Genomic DNA, 19,082 nt, shown 5'->3' on the forward strand with positions numbered 1-19,082 from the left:
AACAGCTGTCGTGAGCTCTTTGAAAATGTTGGGGTACAGCCGAGCTTCACAGTCATGGACTTCTCAACAGTTCTTGAAACTGTGAAGCAAGAATGTGGAAGAAGGGTGCTCACAGAGGAGAACTTCCAGTTATGTCGCAGAATAATTAGCGAAGGAATATGGAGCTTGATAAGAGACAAGAACCAAGAATACTGCCAAGCCAACCATGGTGGAATTCTGTTACCTGACTTACATCTGACATTGCAGCCATCAGAATCGCTATGTTACAATGACTGCCCTTGGATCAAAGTCAGAGACACTTCAGTGAAATACTGTCATGGGGATATTCCAAGAGAGGTCGCTGTGAAATTAGGAGCAGTCCCAAAACGTCACAAAGCCTTGGAGAGGTATGCTTCAAATGTGTGCTTCACCCAACTGGGGAGTGAGTTTGGACAGAAAGAAACACTCACAAGCAGAATAAAAAGCATTCTCAATGCATATCCATCAGAGAAAGAAATGCTTAAAGAGCTGCTTCAAAATGCAGATGATGCCAAAGCCACTGAAATTTACTTTGTTTTTGATCCAAGGACACACCCCTCCGACAGAATATTTGATGATAAATGGATCCCAATGCAAGGCCCCGCTCTCTGTGTATATAACAACCAGCCTTTCACAGAGGATGATGTAAGAGGTATCCAGAACCTTGGAAAAGGGACAAAAGAGGCGAATCCAGGCAAAACTGGTCAATATGGAATAGGATTCAACTCTGTGTATCACATCACTGACTGCCCGTCCTTTATCTCAAACAATGACATTCTGTGCATCTTTGATCCACATGCACAGTATGCACCTGGGGCTACATCTGTGAGTCCTGGAAGAATGTTCAGAGACCTGGATTCTGACTTCAGATCTCAGTTTTCAGATGTTCTTAGTCTTTACTTGGGAGTCCATTTTAAGTTAGAACGCAGCACAATGTTCAGGTTCCCCATCCGCTCTAAGAACATGACAAAAACGTCAGAGATCAGTTCTGTTCCAGCTTCAGACAGAATGGTGCAAAACCTTCTGGATAAGCTCAAAACCGATGGTGCAGAGCTTCTGATGTTCCTCAACCACATGGAGAAAATATCTATCTGTGAAGTTGATGATGCATCTGGAAAACTAAAAGTGCTCTATTCTGTGACGGCCAACATAACAGATGGAGATCGGCTCAAACGCAAACAATTTCATGCATCAGTCATTGACAGTGTGACCAAAAAGAAGCAGCTCACTGCTATCCCAGTCCAACAGATAACCTATACAATGGACATAGAGGATAATGATGGAAATGTGACCACGTGGATGATTTGCAACCGCTCTGGCTTCCCTAACATTGAAAATGTCTCAAAAAGTGTGATCTCAGCTCACAAAAATGAAGACATCACACTGTTTCCCCGTGGAGGTGTCGCTGCATGTCTCAGCCACAACTACAAAAAACCTCACAGAGCCTTCTGCTTTCTGCCCCTCTCACTGGAGACCGGCTTACCTTTTCATGTCAATGGCCATTTTGCCCTAGACTCCGCTAGAAGAAACCTATGGCGAGATGACAACGGAGTGGGCGTAAGAAGCGACTGGAACAACAATTTGATGACATCACTTATAGCCCCGGCCTGTGTGGAACTGCTGATTCAGCTTAAGCGTAAATACTTCCCAGGTCCTGATTCCACCATGACTGTACTACAAGGCACACCGCTTCATGCTGTTAAAGATACTTTGCGGAAATATCTGTTCTTCTTCCCAGTCAACAGAGTTGATATACAGCCAGACTGGTATTGCCTGGTTAAAGCAGTGTACAACTGTATCCATGCTGACAAGAGGCGTTTGCTTCCTGTCGTCAGAGCAGCGCACATGGAGAACTCTGACCTGCACTCTGTCATTTACATTTCATGGGTGAATACATCCAATGCAAACAAAGGAAGAGCCTTTTTTGATAATCTGCTTCAAGATGAGCTTCAGTACTTAAAAAACACAGAGTACAACATGACCTCAAGGAAGTCTGTGGCTGAAATTGTCTACAGGCTCAAAACCTTGCTCCTGGATATTGGTTTCAACCTGGTACACAGCTGCGACGAAACAGCAAACCTCTACTTCTGTCTGGAAGACGCAGGGATCCCAGTCAGTTATGTAACACCAGAGGATGTTCGCAGCTTTCTCCACACTTTCTCACTGCCAGACACATCCTGCCACGTGGGAAAGCTCCCCTGCCGTCTCCAACAGTCCAACTACAAGCTAGTTCATAACGTAAAGCTTCTAGTTGACTACTGCTTCAAGGACATAGAAGTGGACAAAGTCACCATTGAGGGTTTGCCTCTGCTGTTGACAATGGACACGATGCTTCAGGTCTTTGATTCCAAGAGACCAAAGTTCCTGACGACACATCATGAGCTAATCACATCAAGGAAAGAACTGTTCATGAATACACTGTACATCAAGTACAGCAACATCCTTTTGAAGGCAGGAGCTGCAAAGATCTTTGACATCAGCTGCTTTGCGGAACTACTTGGGTCGGTTCTTCCAAGAGAGTATCGAACAAGGATCCCTGTTAAGTGGAGAGACAACTTTACAAGTGAGTCTTGGCTGAAGAATGTGTGGAACTTCATCAGTGAGAATATTGCTGTTAAGGAAGATCAGGTGGACATCAAACCCAGTTTTGACATGGTGCTGGACATACTGAAAGAATGGGCTCTTCTGCCTGGGATCAAATTCTTGGCAAGAGAAAAAATGGTCGTCCCTGAGCATGATGTGCTTCTACCTCTGGGTTTGATTAACATAGCCATATTTCCACATGGCCAAAATGACAAAGTCTTTCACACCCTAATGAAAGCAGGGTGCATTCAGCTTGCAGTGAACAAAATCTGCGTCAAAGAGAACCCCATCATGCCTTTTCTGGCACAGCACACAGCAAGCATTGAAAATCCTACAAGTGTGTTAAAGGCTGTAGAGTACATGATCCAGACGTCTGCATTCAAAACAGCAAATCTGACTGACAAGGACTTTGAGGCTCTTCTGTTGTATTTCAACTGCAACTTAGCTAACCTCACACAACAAGATGCACAAAGCCTGAAACTCCTCCCATGTTTTAAATCAGTTAGTGGGAGATACATCAGCATTGCAAACAATGGGACAAACTATGTCCTTGAGAAAAGCATTCCCACTGAGGACATCGACAAATGGGCTCACACACCCTCCTTTGCCTTTCTTTTTGACAATCCACAGCTTAAAGAATTGTACACTTTCCTTGGCTGCAAACCAATTGATGACTTAGAAATCTACCTTCAACATCTCCTGCCAAAGTTTGAAACGTTCTCTTATAATGCCAAAGTCGAACACATTGTGTACTTGAAGGAGAGACTTCTGTCAATTGAAGAATCATGTGAGATGAAGGATCAGCTCTATGAGAAATTGGAGGGACTGTTGTTCATCTACGACTACTCAAACAGACTCAGGCCGACCAAGTTTTTCTATGATGAGACGGTGAAGGTGTTTGAAGTCATGCTACCTGCAAAGTCATTCATACCAAGTGACTTCTTCAAGAAAGTTGAGCAAGTTTCAAAACCCAAGAACGGGACACTGTTGCTCACCTCATGGATTACCTTTCTGAGAAATATTGGTCTCAAGCATGAGGTATCACAGCAGCAAGTGCTTCAATTTGCAAAAGAGGTCAGCATCAAATCCCAAACAGAGAGCTGGACCAAAGAAAAGTGCAAAACATTGTCGATGTTCTCTTGAACCACATTTTCACAGAGAGGACAGATCTGTTCCAGAGTAACTTTCTCAAAGAGCTCTCAATGATACCATTCCTGTGTCCAGAGAGAGCGCCCAAAGAACTCATCAAGCTTCATTCGCAGTACCAAGAGATGAGCGGCTCACTTCCTCTGATTCGTTTCAGTGGGTCTCAGGTCAATCCAAAATTCAAGCCAACAGATATCATTCACTTGCTTTGGACATCATGCCCAATTTTACCAGAGAAAGCTACACCCTCCAGCATAAAGGACCAGGAGGAGAACCCTCTCACTGGACAGGAACAACTCGACCAAGTTCTAAACATGTTAGGCGTCAACTTGGACCCACCCTTGGAGAAAGTCATAAGCAACTGTAAGAACATCTGCAATATATCCAATCCTGATGATGACATGGTGAAAACAAGGAACAAAGTTTTAAAGTCCACCTACGAGTTTCTCAATGCAGATAAAAGAGACTTCCGTTACCAGCTCCGCGGGGTGGCTTTTGTCATGATGGAAGATGGCTGGAAACTGCTGAAACCTGAAGAAGTCGTGATTAATTTGGACCATGAATCCGACTACAAACCCTACTTGTACAAGTTGCCTCTGGAACTTGGTAACTTCCATCAACTGTTCAAACTTCTTGGCACAGAAGACGTCGTGTCAACCAAACAGTATGTTGAAGTGCTGTCACGAATCTTCAGAATCTCAGAAGGCAAGCAGCTTGACCCAAATGAAATGAGAACTGTGAAAAGGGTTGTCTCAGGATTGTTCAAGGCGCTCCATAATGATCCTGTGGAAATTCGCAAAGATCTTGATAGTCTCAGAGAGTTGATGTTTTATATGCCAAGTCATGATGGTAAATTAGCTAAATCCAATAGCTTGGTGTTTGATGATGCCCCACACTACAAAAGCAGAATTCAGGGTAACGTCGGAGTTCAGATGCTTGTGGACATGAGCCAGTGCTATCTGGGCAAAGATCACACCTTCCACACAAAGCTGATCATGCTACTGCCACAGAAACTAAGGCCTAGACTATTGAGTAGCATTCTTGAGGAACAACTTGATGAGGATTCTCCAAGAATGTGCCAGTTTGGAGCTCTTTGCTCACTTCAAGGCCGCCTACAGCTCTTGCTGTCTTCAGAGCAATTCATCACAGGACTAATCAGAATAATGAAACATGAGAATGACAACGCATACCTTGTGAATGAGGAAAAAGCCATACGTCTCTGCAAAGCACTGTGTGAAGGGTTGAAAGTTTCCTGTTTTGAGAAACTCCAGACAACACTAAGAGTGAAAGGATGTAGCCCCATTCAACACAGCCGCAGCGAAACACTTGCCTTCCTCAAGAGGTATGGCACAGCTGTGATTCACCTCTACATCCAACATTCAGACAGCAAAGACATTAATTTTCTCTTGGCACTGGCAATGACATTGAAGTCTGCTACAGACAATTTGATATCTGACACATCCTACCTAATTGCCATGCTGGGCTGTAATGATATATACAGAATCACAGAAAAGCTGGACAGCCTTGGGGTCAAGTATGACTCTACAGAGCCTTCAAAACTTGAGCTTCCCCTTCCTGGAACCCCAATACCAGCTGAGATACATCACACACTCCTCATGGATCCCATGAATGTATTTTACCCAGGAGAGTATGTGGGTTACCTTGTAGACTCTGAGGGTGGAGACATGTACGGGTCCTACCAGCCTACCTATACGTATGCCATCATTGTTCAAGAAGTGGAAAAGGAGGAAGAAAACACACATTTCCTTGGGAAATACTTCCAGATTGACATTGGTTACACCGAGTACAAAGTTGTCAGTTCCCTTGACTTGTACAAATTTTCAAGGCAAGAAGAGAGTACCAATGCACAAGAAACTAGTGCAACTCCTACAAGCCCAAACAGTCGTTCCTCTGGTTCACGAACAATCTCTCCTGTTTTTGCTGGTAAGGAAAACCTCAAACCACCTTCTCAAAAACCGTCTCCGAAAAAGATCAAGCTTCACACAATTCCTGAGATTCTGAAAGAAGTTACCTCAGTAGTTGAACAAGCTTGGACGCTTCCTGAGACAGAGAGAAAGAAGATAATCCGCCGATTGTATCTCAAGTGGCATCCAGACAAAAATGCAGAGAATTTGGACGTTGCCACCGAAGTCTTCAAGCATTTACAGAATGAGATAAACAGGATGGAGAAACAAACTTTGACCGATCAGCAAAATACAGAGAGAGCTTCTAGGAGGTCCTACTCCACAACATCATCCCGCTTCCAGTCGGAGAAGTCCTCATATCAAAGGTTCTATTCATCCTGGAACCAAGAAGCCACAAGTCACAAGTCAGAAAGGCACTTCAGGGAACATTATACCAGCCATGCAGGTTCATCCCAATCCCACCGTTTCTTTGTTCCCCCTACCTTTAAGACCGTTGGAAACCCAGTGGAAGCCCGTAGATGGCTGAGGCAAGCAAGAGCAAACTACTCTGCTGCTCGTAATGACCTCCATAAAAATGCCAACGAGTGGGTCTGTTTCAAATGCTACCTCGCCACAAAGCTTGCACTGATAGCTGCCGACTACGCAGTCAGAGGAAAGTCAGACAAAGATGTGAAACCAACTGCACTGGCTCAAAAGGTGGAGGAGTACAACCCTCAGTTAACCGGCCTTTTGAATGATGTTCAGATCCTGGAAGGCTATGGTGTGGATAGCCTGAGAACTCGCTATCCCGATCTTCTGCCGTTTCCTCAGATTCCCAACGACAGATTCACTTCTGAAGTGGCAATGAGAGTCATGGAATGTACCGCACGAATTATCATAAAGCTTGAAACCTTTGTTCAGCAAAAAATATAAACCTGTCGTCAAAGATGAGAATAAAACAACAGTATGCATAGATCCTCGCTGGAATGGAGGACACCCATGGCTGTGTGCAATGCCGATCATGTGTTTCACTTTGAATAAAATTGGAAGTATCCAGCTGGCAGCTTATGGTACATGTGAAGTTACTACCTGTGATGGTGGTGATGTGGTCTATGCACCGTAAATACATGTATGGCTCCCATAACATTTAGGCTGTCTCAATTTAGATGTGCTGTAATATGTGAACAAAATCTGCATATGCTGTACATACATTTGCCTAAGCAATACGTTTTGTTTACTATAGTCCCCACATTGACTATGTTTGCTCTGAGTTAGATACAAATATGCTGCTTTTTTTACTTTATATTTTATAAAAATAATATATATATATATATATATATTTTCTTGCTACAGAAAATCAGTTGAGTGTATTGAAAGAAATACATAACCTCTAAATGTCAAATACTGTCATGCAACGTGTCCTCATGCAAGAACTCAGCATGTCAAGGAAATAACAGTTACGTTTGTAAATTATCTTTTTTGTATCTTCACGGTTGATTTAACATTTTTTCGGTAACAGCCAGTCACAAAGCACTTTTTTGAAACGCCTCAGTACTTGCCGAGCGCTTGTGTCACCCCAAACATTTGTGGGAGTCCAACTGTGAATGGAAAACCTTTTTTTTTGTATAGCCATGTTAAATGTTAAGGGACTGTTTTGAATTATTACCTGTTCTTATGAACCACTTCTGGGGCCCTATAGTATGACGGCAAACGGGTGCAAAAGCGTTACAACGGGCCAAAAATCCATTAGTAGAAATGCGCTGCATTTTCCAAACGATACAAATGAAGAAACATCTTCACCAACTTAACAAAACATGCAAAGCGTTTACTAAAAGTGCTGCATATACGAAACGCTGCAAGAAGCTCAAACCATAACACCAGGAGACACTAGAAGAGTGACGCACACAGCTGGGACCAGAGCACTTGATGATGTTCGGGGATTATAAAGTTGGACAACTGTCACTGTTGTTAGAAGCACCTAAAATGTGTGTTTTATTGGCTTTATTTTAACAATGTGATCACGTGATTCCTTTCAATACTATTGCTCATATAGCTAACCTAGCCATTTCAAATATACTGAAAAAACACTTACAATTATGAAACAGAATAACTCTGCTAACAGGGAAAAGGAAGTGCAGAATGTTTCTCCTACATTGAGTGTTTTGGGCCGTTGTAGCATGTTTGCACCCGTCAGCCACCGTACTTATGCAAGTCTGCATCGATATCTTCAGCTTTGGATAGAGCAGTAATGATCGAACCTCTAAACTAGTCGTAAACCTGTAGGAAAGATGCTAAAATAAAGAGCCCATGTGATTCTTTTGGCACAACCCATAACAAGGTAACTTTTGGTCCTTGGCTTTTCCAAGGAACATGGAGCTGCACCAAACTGTGGTGCTAATGGGTTTTTACTGCAGCATCGGCTTTATTTGACCTTTAGTAGGACTATACACACACTGACCATGAATTGTAAATGTCATTTTCAAACCGTTTAAAATGTGTATTTGTTATTTTATTAAACCTCAGGCTTGAGGTTACTCAGCCGATATCTCCTTGAGCAAACAGTGGAGAACATTTGGTACCATACATGTTGATGTACACTGTGCCATAAGGCCTAATAAATCCCCCTTAATAAATAAAATGTCTCCGTTTTTGCACCTATGTTTAAAAACATTTAAAAACATTACATGTTCATGTTGCACTTTTTAAATGTATATTTGTATTACTTTTTAATTGTATATGGTTAGCAAAACACCCCATTGGTTTACAGGATAACTATGAATAATTATTACCGATACTATTACTTATTATTATTATTATTATTATTATTACTAGTATTAACATGCAGCTCGTTTCTGAAACCGCAGCATGTTTTGGGCCATTTTCCACCTCCGTAATGACGACATGTTTAACTTAAGCAAACACTGGATTTGACGCCACACATTCTTGCCAAATATAGATGGGAACCAATGACAGAAAGATGGCTCACTTGCTGGTCCATGGTGTTTGTACCTTCTTTTTTTAAATGCATCCTGGTGGTACTGCAGTACTTTTCCACAAGAGTGCACCAGAGAGCCAATACACTTTGATCAAAACTATTCATTTCCACATTATGTCTTCAGCAGAAGACAAGAGTCCAGATTAAAAAAGGACACAGCCGGTCCTCTGGTGCCTTTATGTTTATAAGATTTGATCAAACAAGAAGTGACCAGTCTTGAGAAGAAAAAAAGTAAATGAGAATGAGAGACACAAAGTAGAAGAATAGCACAAAGTTTATTCAACATACAAAAATAATAAATACACATTACACACTTATAAAATATGTCAGAAAACTGAAAATGATCTTCTACATAATACTGACAATGATAACACGACACAATGAGATAATGTTTTAAAAACAGTGATGCAGATTCATTGATGAATATTTGGATCATTTAAAAATATTGCCCTTTTTATTCCTGATTTTACAGATGCGAATGTCATCTGACATGCACATTATGTAAAAGATAATCCCGTTATTTTTCCATTCAGAATCATATAATCTACAGATGTTATTAGCATTACATTGGCTGGATTGAAGTTGCTGAATAAACTCAGACCAGTTTATTGCAATAAAAACCTGTTATATTGCTAAAAGCATAACTGCATGCTTAATGTAGCCAACTGGTGCAAACGTGCTACAAAGGCCCGAAACACTTTTAATGGGGACACTAAAAAGTGAGGCATGGGACCGGAGCGCTTGTTGGCGTTCAGGGATTAGAAAGTTGGTCAACTGTCAACTTTATAATGTCCCCTGGTTTGTTTTGTACGGTGGCCCTGAAGTGCAAGACACCACAGCATTTCACAAAACACAACAGCATTTCACAAAACGCCGCAGCATTTCAGAAAACGCCGCAGCATTTCAGAAAACGCCGCAGCATTTCACAAAACGCCGCAGCATTTCACAAAACGCCACAGCATTTCAGAAAACGCCGCAGCATTTCACAAAACGCCGCAGCATTTCACAAAACGCCACAGCATTTCACAAAACGCCACAGCATTTCACAAAACGCAACAGCATTTCACAAAACGCAACAGCATTTCACATTGGACGGAAAGGGTATTCCTTAGGGAGAACACTTCTTGTTTGTGATTGGACAGAGCAGCCAGAGAAGCACTGCTGTGATTGGTTGTTTTTGCTGCCAGTCAAGAAATGACGCTTCGTGATTAGCCCAACACATCAGCCGTTAGCTCAGCTGTTAGCACACACTCAGAGCTCACAGCTCCTCATATCTGTTCAGAAACTGGACAAAAGTTAAACATGTACAAACCACAGACTGTCTATGTCATGGTGAATACAGTCGCTGGTTTATTTATGTCTGTATGACGTTGTTGTGAGTGTGGACGGAGCAGCTACAGGTTAGTTTAGCCTGATGGATCCGATTCCGATAGGATTTACATGGAGATACGGCCCGCCCCCTCTCCAGCGTCTTGTTTGAATGACAGGAGTAAACACAGAATTAATGCTTTATTAACTCATGGTTTTTAAAGGGCTTATCTCCATGTAAATACTATGGTAGACCACCCAATATTCGCATCGCTCTAATCGCTCGAGTTTCACCGCGGCTGTCAGCTGTGTTTGCTCCTGTCAATGCGGTCATTCAAACAAGAGGCGCTGGAGAGGGGGCGGGAAGTATCTCCATGTAAATCCTACAACAAAATGAACATATTTGACCGTGATTTAATTGTAATACACGTTTCAAAGTGATGCCGAAGTAACTACATACTGATAACAGTTAGTAAAAACCATGAATTAACGCTTTGACAAGTCTGCAGACAAGACGGCAGGCGAAAAGCTTTTAAAATGCGTGTTTTCTGAATCGGATTCATCAGGCTAAACTAACCTGTAGCTGCTCCGTCCACACTCACAACAACGTCATACAGACATAAATAAAGCAGCGACTGTATTCGCCATGACATAGACAGTCTGTGGTTTGTACATGTTTAACTTTTGTCCAGTTTCTGAACAGATATGAGGAGCTGTGAGCTCTGAGTGTGCTAACGGCTGATGTGTTGGGACCATACGTTGTGGGACCATGGTTGGGACATATGTCGCTGTCGGGTGTTGACCAATCACGAACCGTCATTTCTTGACTGGCAGCAAAAACAACCAATCACAGCAGTGCTTCTCTGGTTGGCTCTGTCCAATCACAAACAAGAAGTGTTCTCCCTAAAGGAATACCCTTTCCGTCCAATGTGAAATGCTGTAGTGTTTTCTGAAATGCTGTGGTGTTTTCTGAAATGCTGTAGCGTTTTCTGAAATGCTGCGGTGTTTTCTGAAATGCTGTAGCGTTTTCTGAAATGCTGTGGTGTCTTGCACTTCAGGGCCACCGTAGTTTTGAGCTTCTTGCAGCGTTTTGTATTTGTTTCATTTACGCAGCACTTTTAGTAACCGCTGTGTGTGTTCGTCATCGTTTCTGAAGCTGCAGTGTATTTCTCCTAATGGAAATGTGTTGGGTCGTTACGTTGCGTAAAGCATTTGCACCCGTCGGCCACCGTACTTAAGGGTTGGGCTTAAAAAAATAATTACAGGCCATACACACATACTTTAACTAAAGAACAAAAAACAATTAAACACGTGATACATACCGAGTAACACTTTATTAATCTAAGCACATGGTTTTAATCTAAACCATATGAATAACTTGTGTTGTTTCCAGATTAAAAAAACAAACAAAAAAAGATAAAATCCATCTCTGAAGTGACAAAATATTTACTCTAATTAAACAAAAACATGCTAAACAACAAGTCAAAGACACGACATACCAAGGGCTTGGAGCCAAAAGAGCACATAAAGCAAAATAAATATTCTGCTTTTGAGATTTATTTTTTGATTAATCCAAGCCTTTGATATGTGTCTGTGTATTTATTGCACCACAAGATAATATTGCATAGGATGTAAGCTGTTTCCAGCTCCTCATTGCCCAGCCATGATACTGTGCGTGTTAAAGATCCTCCACAACGCTCTGATGCAGATACATTTGGAACAGCGTGCCAATTTGTTTCAGCTGAATGGTTAGAAGGTCATAAAAGCAACTAAAAGGATGCGTTTCATGACATCTCCAACATGTACGCCAGCAGGCATTTGTATTTTTACCGGCCTGGATGCACCAGTGGGAGATCAGAACAGACCCAATGTGGTACAAAGATAATAAAAAAAATATCAGGCCAGATATAAACAGTTGTGCTTGTTGCCTCCCAGAAGATGCATCTACAGAGAGATGGAGAATCGATTACCTTGTCAGGGTCTTTTTAGCACTCCTGGTTCTCGCTGCAAGTGGAGGTGACCCCGGCCTTGGACAGGAAGAGCTTTCCGCTGGGACACACGCAGACCTCTAACAGACCCTGAGCGTTTCCAGAGACCCCTTCTTCGCTCAGGGGCAGGCGCGGCATGCGCACCATCTCCGCATCGAGCACCAGCTGCACGAGCAAGGACGAAACAAGGAGAGAGGGATTTGAATCCACAAGGAAACAACACTTTCCACTTAAGGCGAGTGCTCAAACACATAATGGCACACAGCCAGAGGTGGAAGAAGTCGATGTTTTACTTAAGAAGCAATACGTAACTGTAGAAATACTCTGTGACAAGTCAAAGTACAACGTATCGGCATCAAATTAAACTTTTGCCTAAAGGCCGATTTCAGAGTTATATATATATATGAAATTACTGGATTATGAATCATTTGGGAAGAAGTACTCCTATCCTTGACTTAAAGGGGTCCTACTATGCTCAGGTTCATATACTGTAAGTATTTTGTGTCGTTGTGTGATGTCACTATGTTGCTAAACAAAGGAGTCCAATGGAGGCACGGGGAGGGATTGTGTGGGAGAGAAACTCCCTCTGGAGGCAAGACAAGGATTTTAGCCTTTGCAGACCATTTACATGCACATAAACTGTTGGGGAAATATTTTCCAAGGCTCATAACTTTGACCCAGTTGATCAGTTCATATTGTCCTGACTGAGCACACGCACCTGTAGCCTTGGCTGCCGTGCTCTCAGTGTTTTGTCTCCCTGTTCCTGCCTGTTGGCGTCAGCTGATAGAGGTGTTATCATTCTATCTTGTTATGCTCAATGTTGATTATTCTCTCTGGACTAGCTAAACACACGGGTCTGGGGTCGAGTTCTTCAGAATTGACGTGGCGACTCTACCGTGAAGTCAGAACTTCTGACTCTTTGACATGTCTTGTGAATTCTTCGGCCGAAGCTCCAAATAAACCGTCAGTGTTTGCCATCAAAGCTCCAGCTCTCCTCGTGTCTCCTTTGAGTCCTGACTCTCCATAGTTTCCCCCACACAAACCTATAGAATACACTACAGGAAAGGGGAAAACCCAGAAAAGCATAATAGGGCCCCTTTAAATCGGAAAGATACAGTGTAGTGTTTACCTTTCTAATAACATTCAATGAATTCATGTTACAACAATTTAAAGTAGAAGAAATGTAGCACTAAAGTAGAAGTTGTGTAATGAGCTCCCTCAGGGCGATCCGTCAGGTGCTTTTTACTAAATCTGTCCAAGAAATGGAAAAGGCTGAGCTACTGTCCAACTGAGTGAGGCTCACCTCGAAGTGATTATAGAAGCGTGAAGCGGCATGTCGCTGGAAAAGCATTATTCCCTTGGTAATAAAAAAAAAGAAACAGTTGGTGTTCTAAAGACGTCAGGAAGTTTAGGATGTTTCTCTTACCATTCCTATACTAGACTGCAGAAGGATGTCCATGTTGGAAGCAGCTTCGATGTTTCCGGCCAGCGCTTTGAGATGAACTCCTTTTGGGGCGTCCAAACTGAGAGAGCGGGTGGGAGACTCCAACCTGAAGAGGAAATAGAGCGTGGCTGTATAAAGAGAACTGGATTCAACATTGGAGGCAGGGTCCGGTTCACTCCTATTAGAGACGCTCAGTGGCGCATGAAGCCAAAATGGTTGAGTGGTGCAGTAATGAGTCCTAAAACCTGGACAAATCTTAAATTATATGACTTCATGTCCCCTGGTCTGGAGGTCAATGGTTTTCTGAATGTGTTTTTGGTTGTTAGCCTGAAGTAAGGTATGTGGGTATCACCAGCTGAAGAGATTTTAACATTTTGTTCTACGAAAACAACAAGTCAGTAAATACCCCACTGTTGAATTTATAAATGGCTGTTGCTAACAAGTGTCTAAATGGACGACTAAACGTCATCTCGCCCAACATTAGCCACCTTTAGCTTAGCGGTGTTGACGTGAAGTCATGTGACCGTGCTGTAGTTCCTTTATAGCCCAACGTTAGCTTCTTACTTCAACAATCATAAAGTGGTGTTAATATGTGGAAGTTATACTGCTGAACAAAACGTGTCAGTATCATAAACGTTTGTTTGCCACAGAGATTATTTTCTGCAAAATCCAATAGAGAAATCCCATTGCTTTATTTTAAGGGATTTTTTATTTTTTATTAAACACTACTTATGTAACAGTAAAATATGATCCTTTTAAGTTCAATTCCACATTGTTTATGAGACGATATCACAAGATTTTGTCAAACCTTAAAAGGTCACCTATCAAGCTATTTTTAGGTCTCAGATATATAAAAATATATAAAAACATGTCTATGAAGTGTTTTGCTCAAAATACCAAACGGATCACCCATTCTAGCCATGCCTCACATCCCTCTATTTCACTTCCTGTTTCAAAAAAAAAAAGAAATTGATATAAAAAAAAAGGAGGGGGCTGAGCTCATGCGGGAGATTCTACCGGCAGATACTGCAGTGATGAAACGCCATGTCATGGATTATCAAGGATTCTCTCTGAAACAGTCTGGAGCTCAAAGGCTTTCTCTCTTGCCGGTTATACCACAACGTGAGTTCCTTTTTATGTCCTGCTTCTTCACACACATGCTCTCCAGTACAGGTTAGCTCTGAGTGTTAGCGATGCTAATGTAAACGCCGACCATATTACGTCCAAAACAGTCGGGCATTGTTTCTGATAGCAACTTTCTGATAAAGCCAGCCTACATTTCTGATATCAGACGCAAATCTGGATCAGCTCCGTTGTAGCCCCGTTTTTAGAGATTTGGGTGCGGAGGAAAAGAGAGAGGGTTTTATTTTCTGATGCTGCGTGAGTTCCCCGACACACCGGGGACACATGTTTATGTATAAAAGACATCAAAACGTGCATTTTGCATGATAGGTTCCCTTTGCTTCAGTGGTTGTCGTGCATAGTTTGTTTTCTGCAGGGGGCTCGACTCAATCAACCTACTGTTCCGAATAATTCCACATGACTTGTAGTCATCATGCATTATCTATTATTATGAACACTACAAACTTCTCAAACCCTGTGACAACGCCACCTCATCCTTCACCACCGAACAGTGCAACTCCTTCCTCTCGTTTTTCCAAATCAAAATCAGCCACATTTACAGCAATCTGACACCCTCATCAGCACCCCCCACCTCCCCTCCTGGCTCCCGCCCCTTCACCTCACAGCCCCTGTCCCACTTCTCCCCTGTGACCCCCGTGCAACTGTCTGACTTCATGACTGGAATTAACTCCACCTGCACACTTGACCCAATGCCCTCCAAATGCGTTAAAAAGAGCCTTCCTGCCATCTCCCAACTCATCGCCACCATCATTAACTCCTCCCTCAGATCTGGATCAGTTCCCCCCTCTCTCAAACTGGCTGCTGTCACACCCATTCTCAAAAGACCTGGACTCACACCTGACATCATGTCCAACTTCCGGCCCATCTCAAATCTCCCCTTTCTGTCAAAAATACTTGAACGTGTCGTTGCCTCACAACTTAAAGCCCACCTCAGCTCCAATGATCTCTTTGAGCCATTTCAATCCGGTTTCCGTTCAAAACACAGCACCGAAACAGCTCTTCTGAAAATCACAAACGACCTCCTCCTCTCCTCTGACTCCGGCAACCTGAACATCCTCATCCTCCTCGACCTCACCGCTGCATTCGACACCATCAACCACGCCATCCTGCTGTCCCTCCTCGAATCATCACCGACACTGCACTCTCCTGGCTGAAATCCTACCTCACCGACAGACATCAGTTTATCAACATCAACAACTGCACCTCCTCCACTGCTCCTCTGTCCCAAGGTGTCCCCCAGGGTTCAGTGCTTGGCCCCCTCCTCTTCATCCTCTACATCAGTGACCACCAACTGGCGGCCTGCGGGCCACATCCGGCCCGCCAGACATTCTCATCCGGCCCGCACGACGGGTGTGACTGTGGCGTTGGCGGAGTGGTTACTGCGTTCGCCCCCCACCCATTTCTTTGTTTACAACGTCTCCCGAGTAAGGTGCAGTACCGGAGTCCAACAGAGAGGCAGCAACTGCGGGACAGTAGACTGCGTACTGCGAAACCTTCCCTCCCCTGAAGAAGAAGTGATCCTTCGTTGTGAAGAGTCTGGTTAATGCGCTCTGCACCACAGCAGTAGCCCCGCTGCGACAGAGTCCAACAGAGAGGCTGGAGCTGCGGGACAGTAGCCTAGAAGCAGGGTTGGGTTGTAACGGAATACATAACGGCGTTACGTAATCAGAATACAAAAATCAAGTAGGCTAACTGTATTCAGCTGGCGTTACATTTGAAAAACGAGTAATTTGATTACAGTTACTTTCGTAAACCTGAAGTGAATACATTTTGGAATACTTATTGGAATTATTGGTGGAAAAGTTTCCTCACAACATGTAATAGTCATTACCGTCAGAACTGTGTGCACACTGCACAGCGCTGCAGCGTGTCTGTGAGCGAGAGAGAGATGCAGCGTGTCTGTGAGGCCCCGCCCCCGCACGCAGATGAGAGAGATCTCTTTTAAAATATATTGAAAGTTAGAAACGGAGATGGTTAGATAAAATGTGCAAGATAACGTTTATGTAGCATTTCTTTATTGTCGAAATGATGACATTTCATAACGGGATTAAATCAAAGTGAATGGCCTGCTGCTGCTGAATGCATGGGGCAAGTGACTGGAAAACGTTTTAAAAGTTATTACATCGTTTCAGATAATAAATAATAATGATAATTCATTCTATTTAGAGGCGCGTTTCAAAGCACCCAAGGACACCTTACAATTCATAACATATTCCAAGGAAAGGTTTTAAGACAGTACAAAGAATGCAGTCCGGGTGATGTTTTTTATGTGGGGTGCAGATGAGAGAGCTGTCCAGAATGACACCAAGATGTTGTGTTTGAGTTCTTGATAAGCCATGAAAACAGTAAAATAAGTGTCTCCTGTGCACCAAAACATACCCATCTGTTATGGAAAAAGAAAGTATTCCAAAAATAATCTGAATACTATTTATAAAATTCTGGGCTATATAAAAATCGCTGGCCCGCGATAGTGTCTATTAGTTACATTTCGGCCCTTGGACAAATGTAGTTGGTGATGCCTGCTCTACATGCTCCCCCTTGGCAAAATAATTTGTCGCCACAACCTTCAATTTCACTGCTACGCCGATGACATCCAACTTTATATCTCGACAAAAACCATCACCCCCACAACACACTCCACTCTCACCAACTGTCTCTCAGAAATAAAAGCATGGATGCAAACAAACTATCTCCAACTGAACAGTGCCAAATCAGACATCATCGGCCCCCCATCCCGTATCAAAGACATCCAGAATTTCAACTTCACCATTGACAGCCACACTCTATCTCCCCCCCTCACATCCGCAACCTCGGAGTCATCTTCGACAGTCAGCTCAAATTCAACCACCACATCAATCACATCACCAGGACCGCCTTTTTCCACCTCAAAAACATTGCCCGTCTCCGCCCATCACTCTCCTCCTCTGCTGCTGAAACTCTGATTCATGCATTCATCACTTCACGACTCGACTACTGCAATAGCATCCTCTACTACGGCATACCATCCAACCTCCTCAATAAACTCCAACATATCCAGAACTCTGCTGCCCGCCTCCTCACCCACACCCGCTCCCGAGACCACATCACTCCCATCCTCCAGAACCTCCACTGGCTCCCCGCCCGTCAAAGAATCCACTTCAAAGTCCGGCTCATTACTCACAAAGCCCTCAACAACCAGGCCCCCCCCTACCTCACAGACCCCTTCCCGCTGCCTCCGCTCATCAGAAGCCCCTGGGGGGACAGAGCCTTCTCCGTCGCTGCCCCCTCCCTCTGGAACTCACTCCCCCAACCCATCAGAGACTGCACTGACCTCACCACCTTCAAAACACTCACCTCTTCAATCTGGCTTTTAATGTGTGATTGTTTTTGTATTATTTGACTTTAACTTTAACTATATATTTATTTGTTGTTCCTTCCTTTTCTTTTCCCTTCACTATATCTGTAAAGCGTCTTTGAGCACCTGTAAAAGCGCTAACAAATTAAATCTATTATTATTATTATTATTACAAGACGGCGGAAACGCTCACCTCAGGTCTTTCAAAAGTTCAGATCTCAACAGGGGAGTCTCCACCGAGTGCTGGAACAGCGCTCCTTCAGGACCTGATGGGGAAAGAGACACATAGTTGAGAGGAGGTTAAATCAAGTGTGAAACTACTACTGAACAACTTGGGTTTCTATAAATACATTTATTCTATTGAATTTGATCTATGTTGCACATTTTTACTTATTTAAATGTCTTCATTCCGTTTTTATATGATTTTTTCTTTGGAAATGTTTACTTTAACAACTTTATTCTACTTATTTTTTTCTTTTTATTGAACATTTTGAGTTTAAATTCCCATAAAGAAATTAAATAAATAATGCATTTTTTTCCCGCACATTCTTACTTTAAATAATTATTTTATTTTATTTTATTTTTCGCCCCGTAAAAATAAAAACATTTGTTAAAGAATATTCCTTAAAATATTCATTTATATACAAAACATATATTTATTTGAGTACTGACTTTTTTTGGATCAGCTGGTATTATATCAGGCGTCACCAGCGAGCCACAATTTGTATCTTTGAGTGAAATATCAACAATCGAACAGCCATGGTCCTTTACATTTTGAGCTAAATAGCACATTTTAGCATGCTAAACTAAAATAGCTAACAGTAGACTTGATTTGCATCTTCATTGTGAGCATGCATACATTAACATTTAGCTCAAAGCACGCGCTGTGCCGTCTCACTGAACGAGTTGCTGTCAACTCTTTGTCTTGTTTTTATTGTTTACTGCTTTAATTTGTGAATTTGTAAATTGTGCTCAGTCTGTAAATCAAAATGACCTTGGGCATGAAGCTATCAGCTGACACTCCCTTCAACATAAATCAGCCATCCCAGTGTGTGGTCAGTGACCCACAACACACACAACACACACACGAAAAAATATAATTAAGGATGGCTCAGCCTGATAATAGCCTGTGATACTTGTACCCTTTGTTGTTTAATATGATATATATAATGTGGTACCGAGGTGTGATATTTCTTTTGTAGGCTGAAAACTAAAGATG

General features: G+C 42.6%; 2 protein-coding genes across 4 annotated transcripts in view; one reads left to right on the top strand and one right to left on the bottom strand.

Moving 5' to 3' along the window:
- Positions 1 to 8,285, top strand: part of sacs (sacsin molecular chaperone) — a 32,485-nt gene extending 24,200 nt beyond the window's left edge. The window contains 2 exon segments of the mRNA XM_034098064.1: positions 1 to 3,712; positions 3,715 to 8,285. Coding sequence (XP_033953955.1) covers positions 1 to 3,712; positions 3,715 to 6,584 — 6,582 coding nt within the window. The 3' untranslated portion in view covers positions 6,585 to 8,285.
- The window catches only part of sgcg (sarcoglycan, gamma), a 44,723-nt gene that overhangs the window by 10,952 nt on the left and 14,689 nt on the right, over positions 1 to 19,082 (bottom strand). For 2 of the 3 annotated variants that reach the window (XR_004553365.2, XM_034098065.2), the window contains exons 6-8: positions 18,057 to 18,129; positions 13,369 to 13,492; positions 11,925 to 12,107 (exon numbers count right to left, since the gene is read on the bottom strand). Coding sequence is in view for 2 of the 3 variants with exons in the window: in XM_034098065.2 (XP_033953956.1) it covers positions 11,940 to 12,107; positions 13,369 to 13,492; positions 18,057 to 18,129 (365 nt within the window). In the remaining variant the exon portion in view is untranslated. Of the gene's footprint in view, positions 1 to 10,625; positions 12,108 to 13,368; positions 13,493 to 18,056; positions 18,130 to 19,082 lie in introns of those variants that run through there. The other variant, XM_071205215.1, reaches the window with a different exon arrangement.

This window comes from Pseudochaenichthys georgianus, chromosome 13, assembly GCF_902827115.2.
Source record: "Pseudochaenichthys georgianus chromosome 13, fPseGeo1.2, whole genome shotgun sequence".
NCBI classification, from domain to species: Eukaryota; Metazoa; Chordata; class Actinopteri; order Perciformes; family Channichthyidae; genus Pseudochaenichthys; species Pseudochaenichthys georgianus.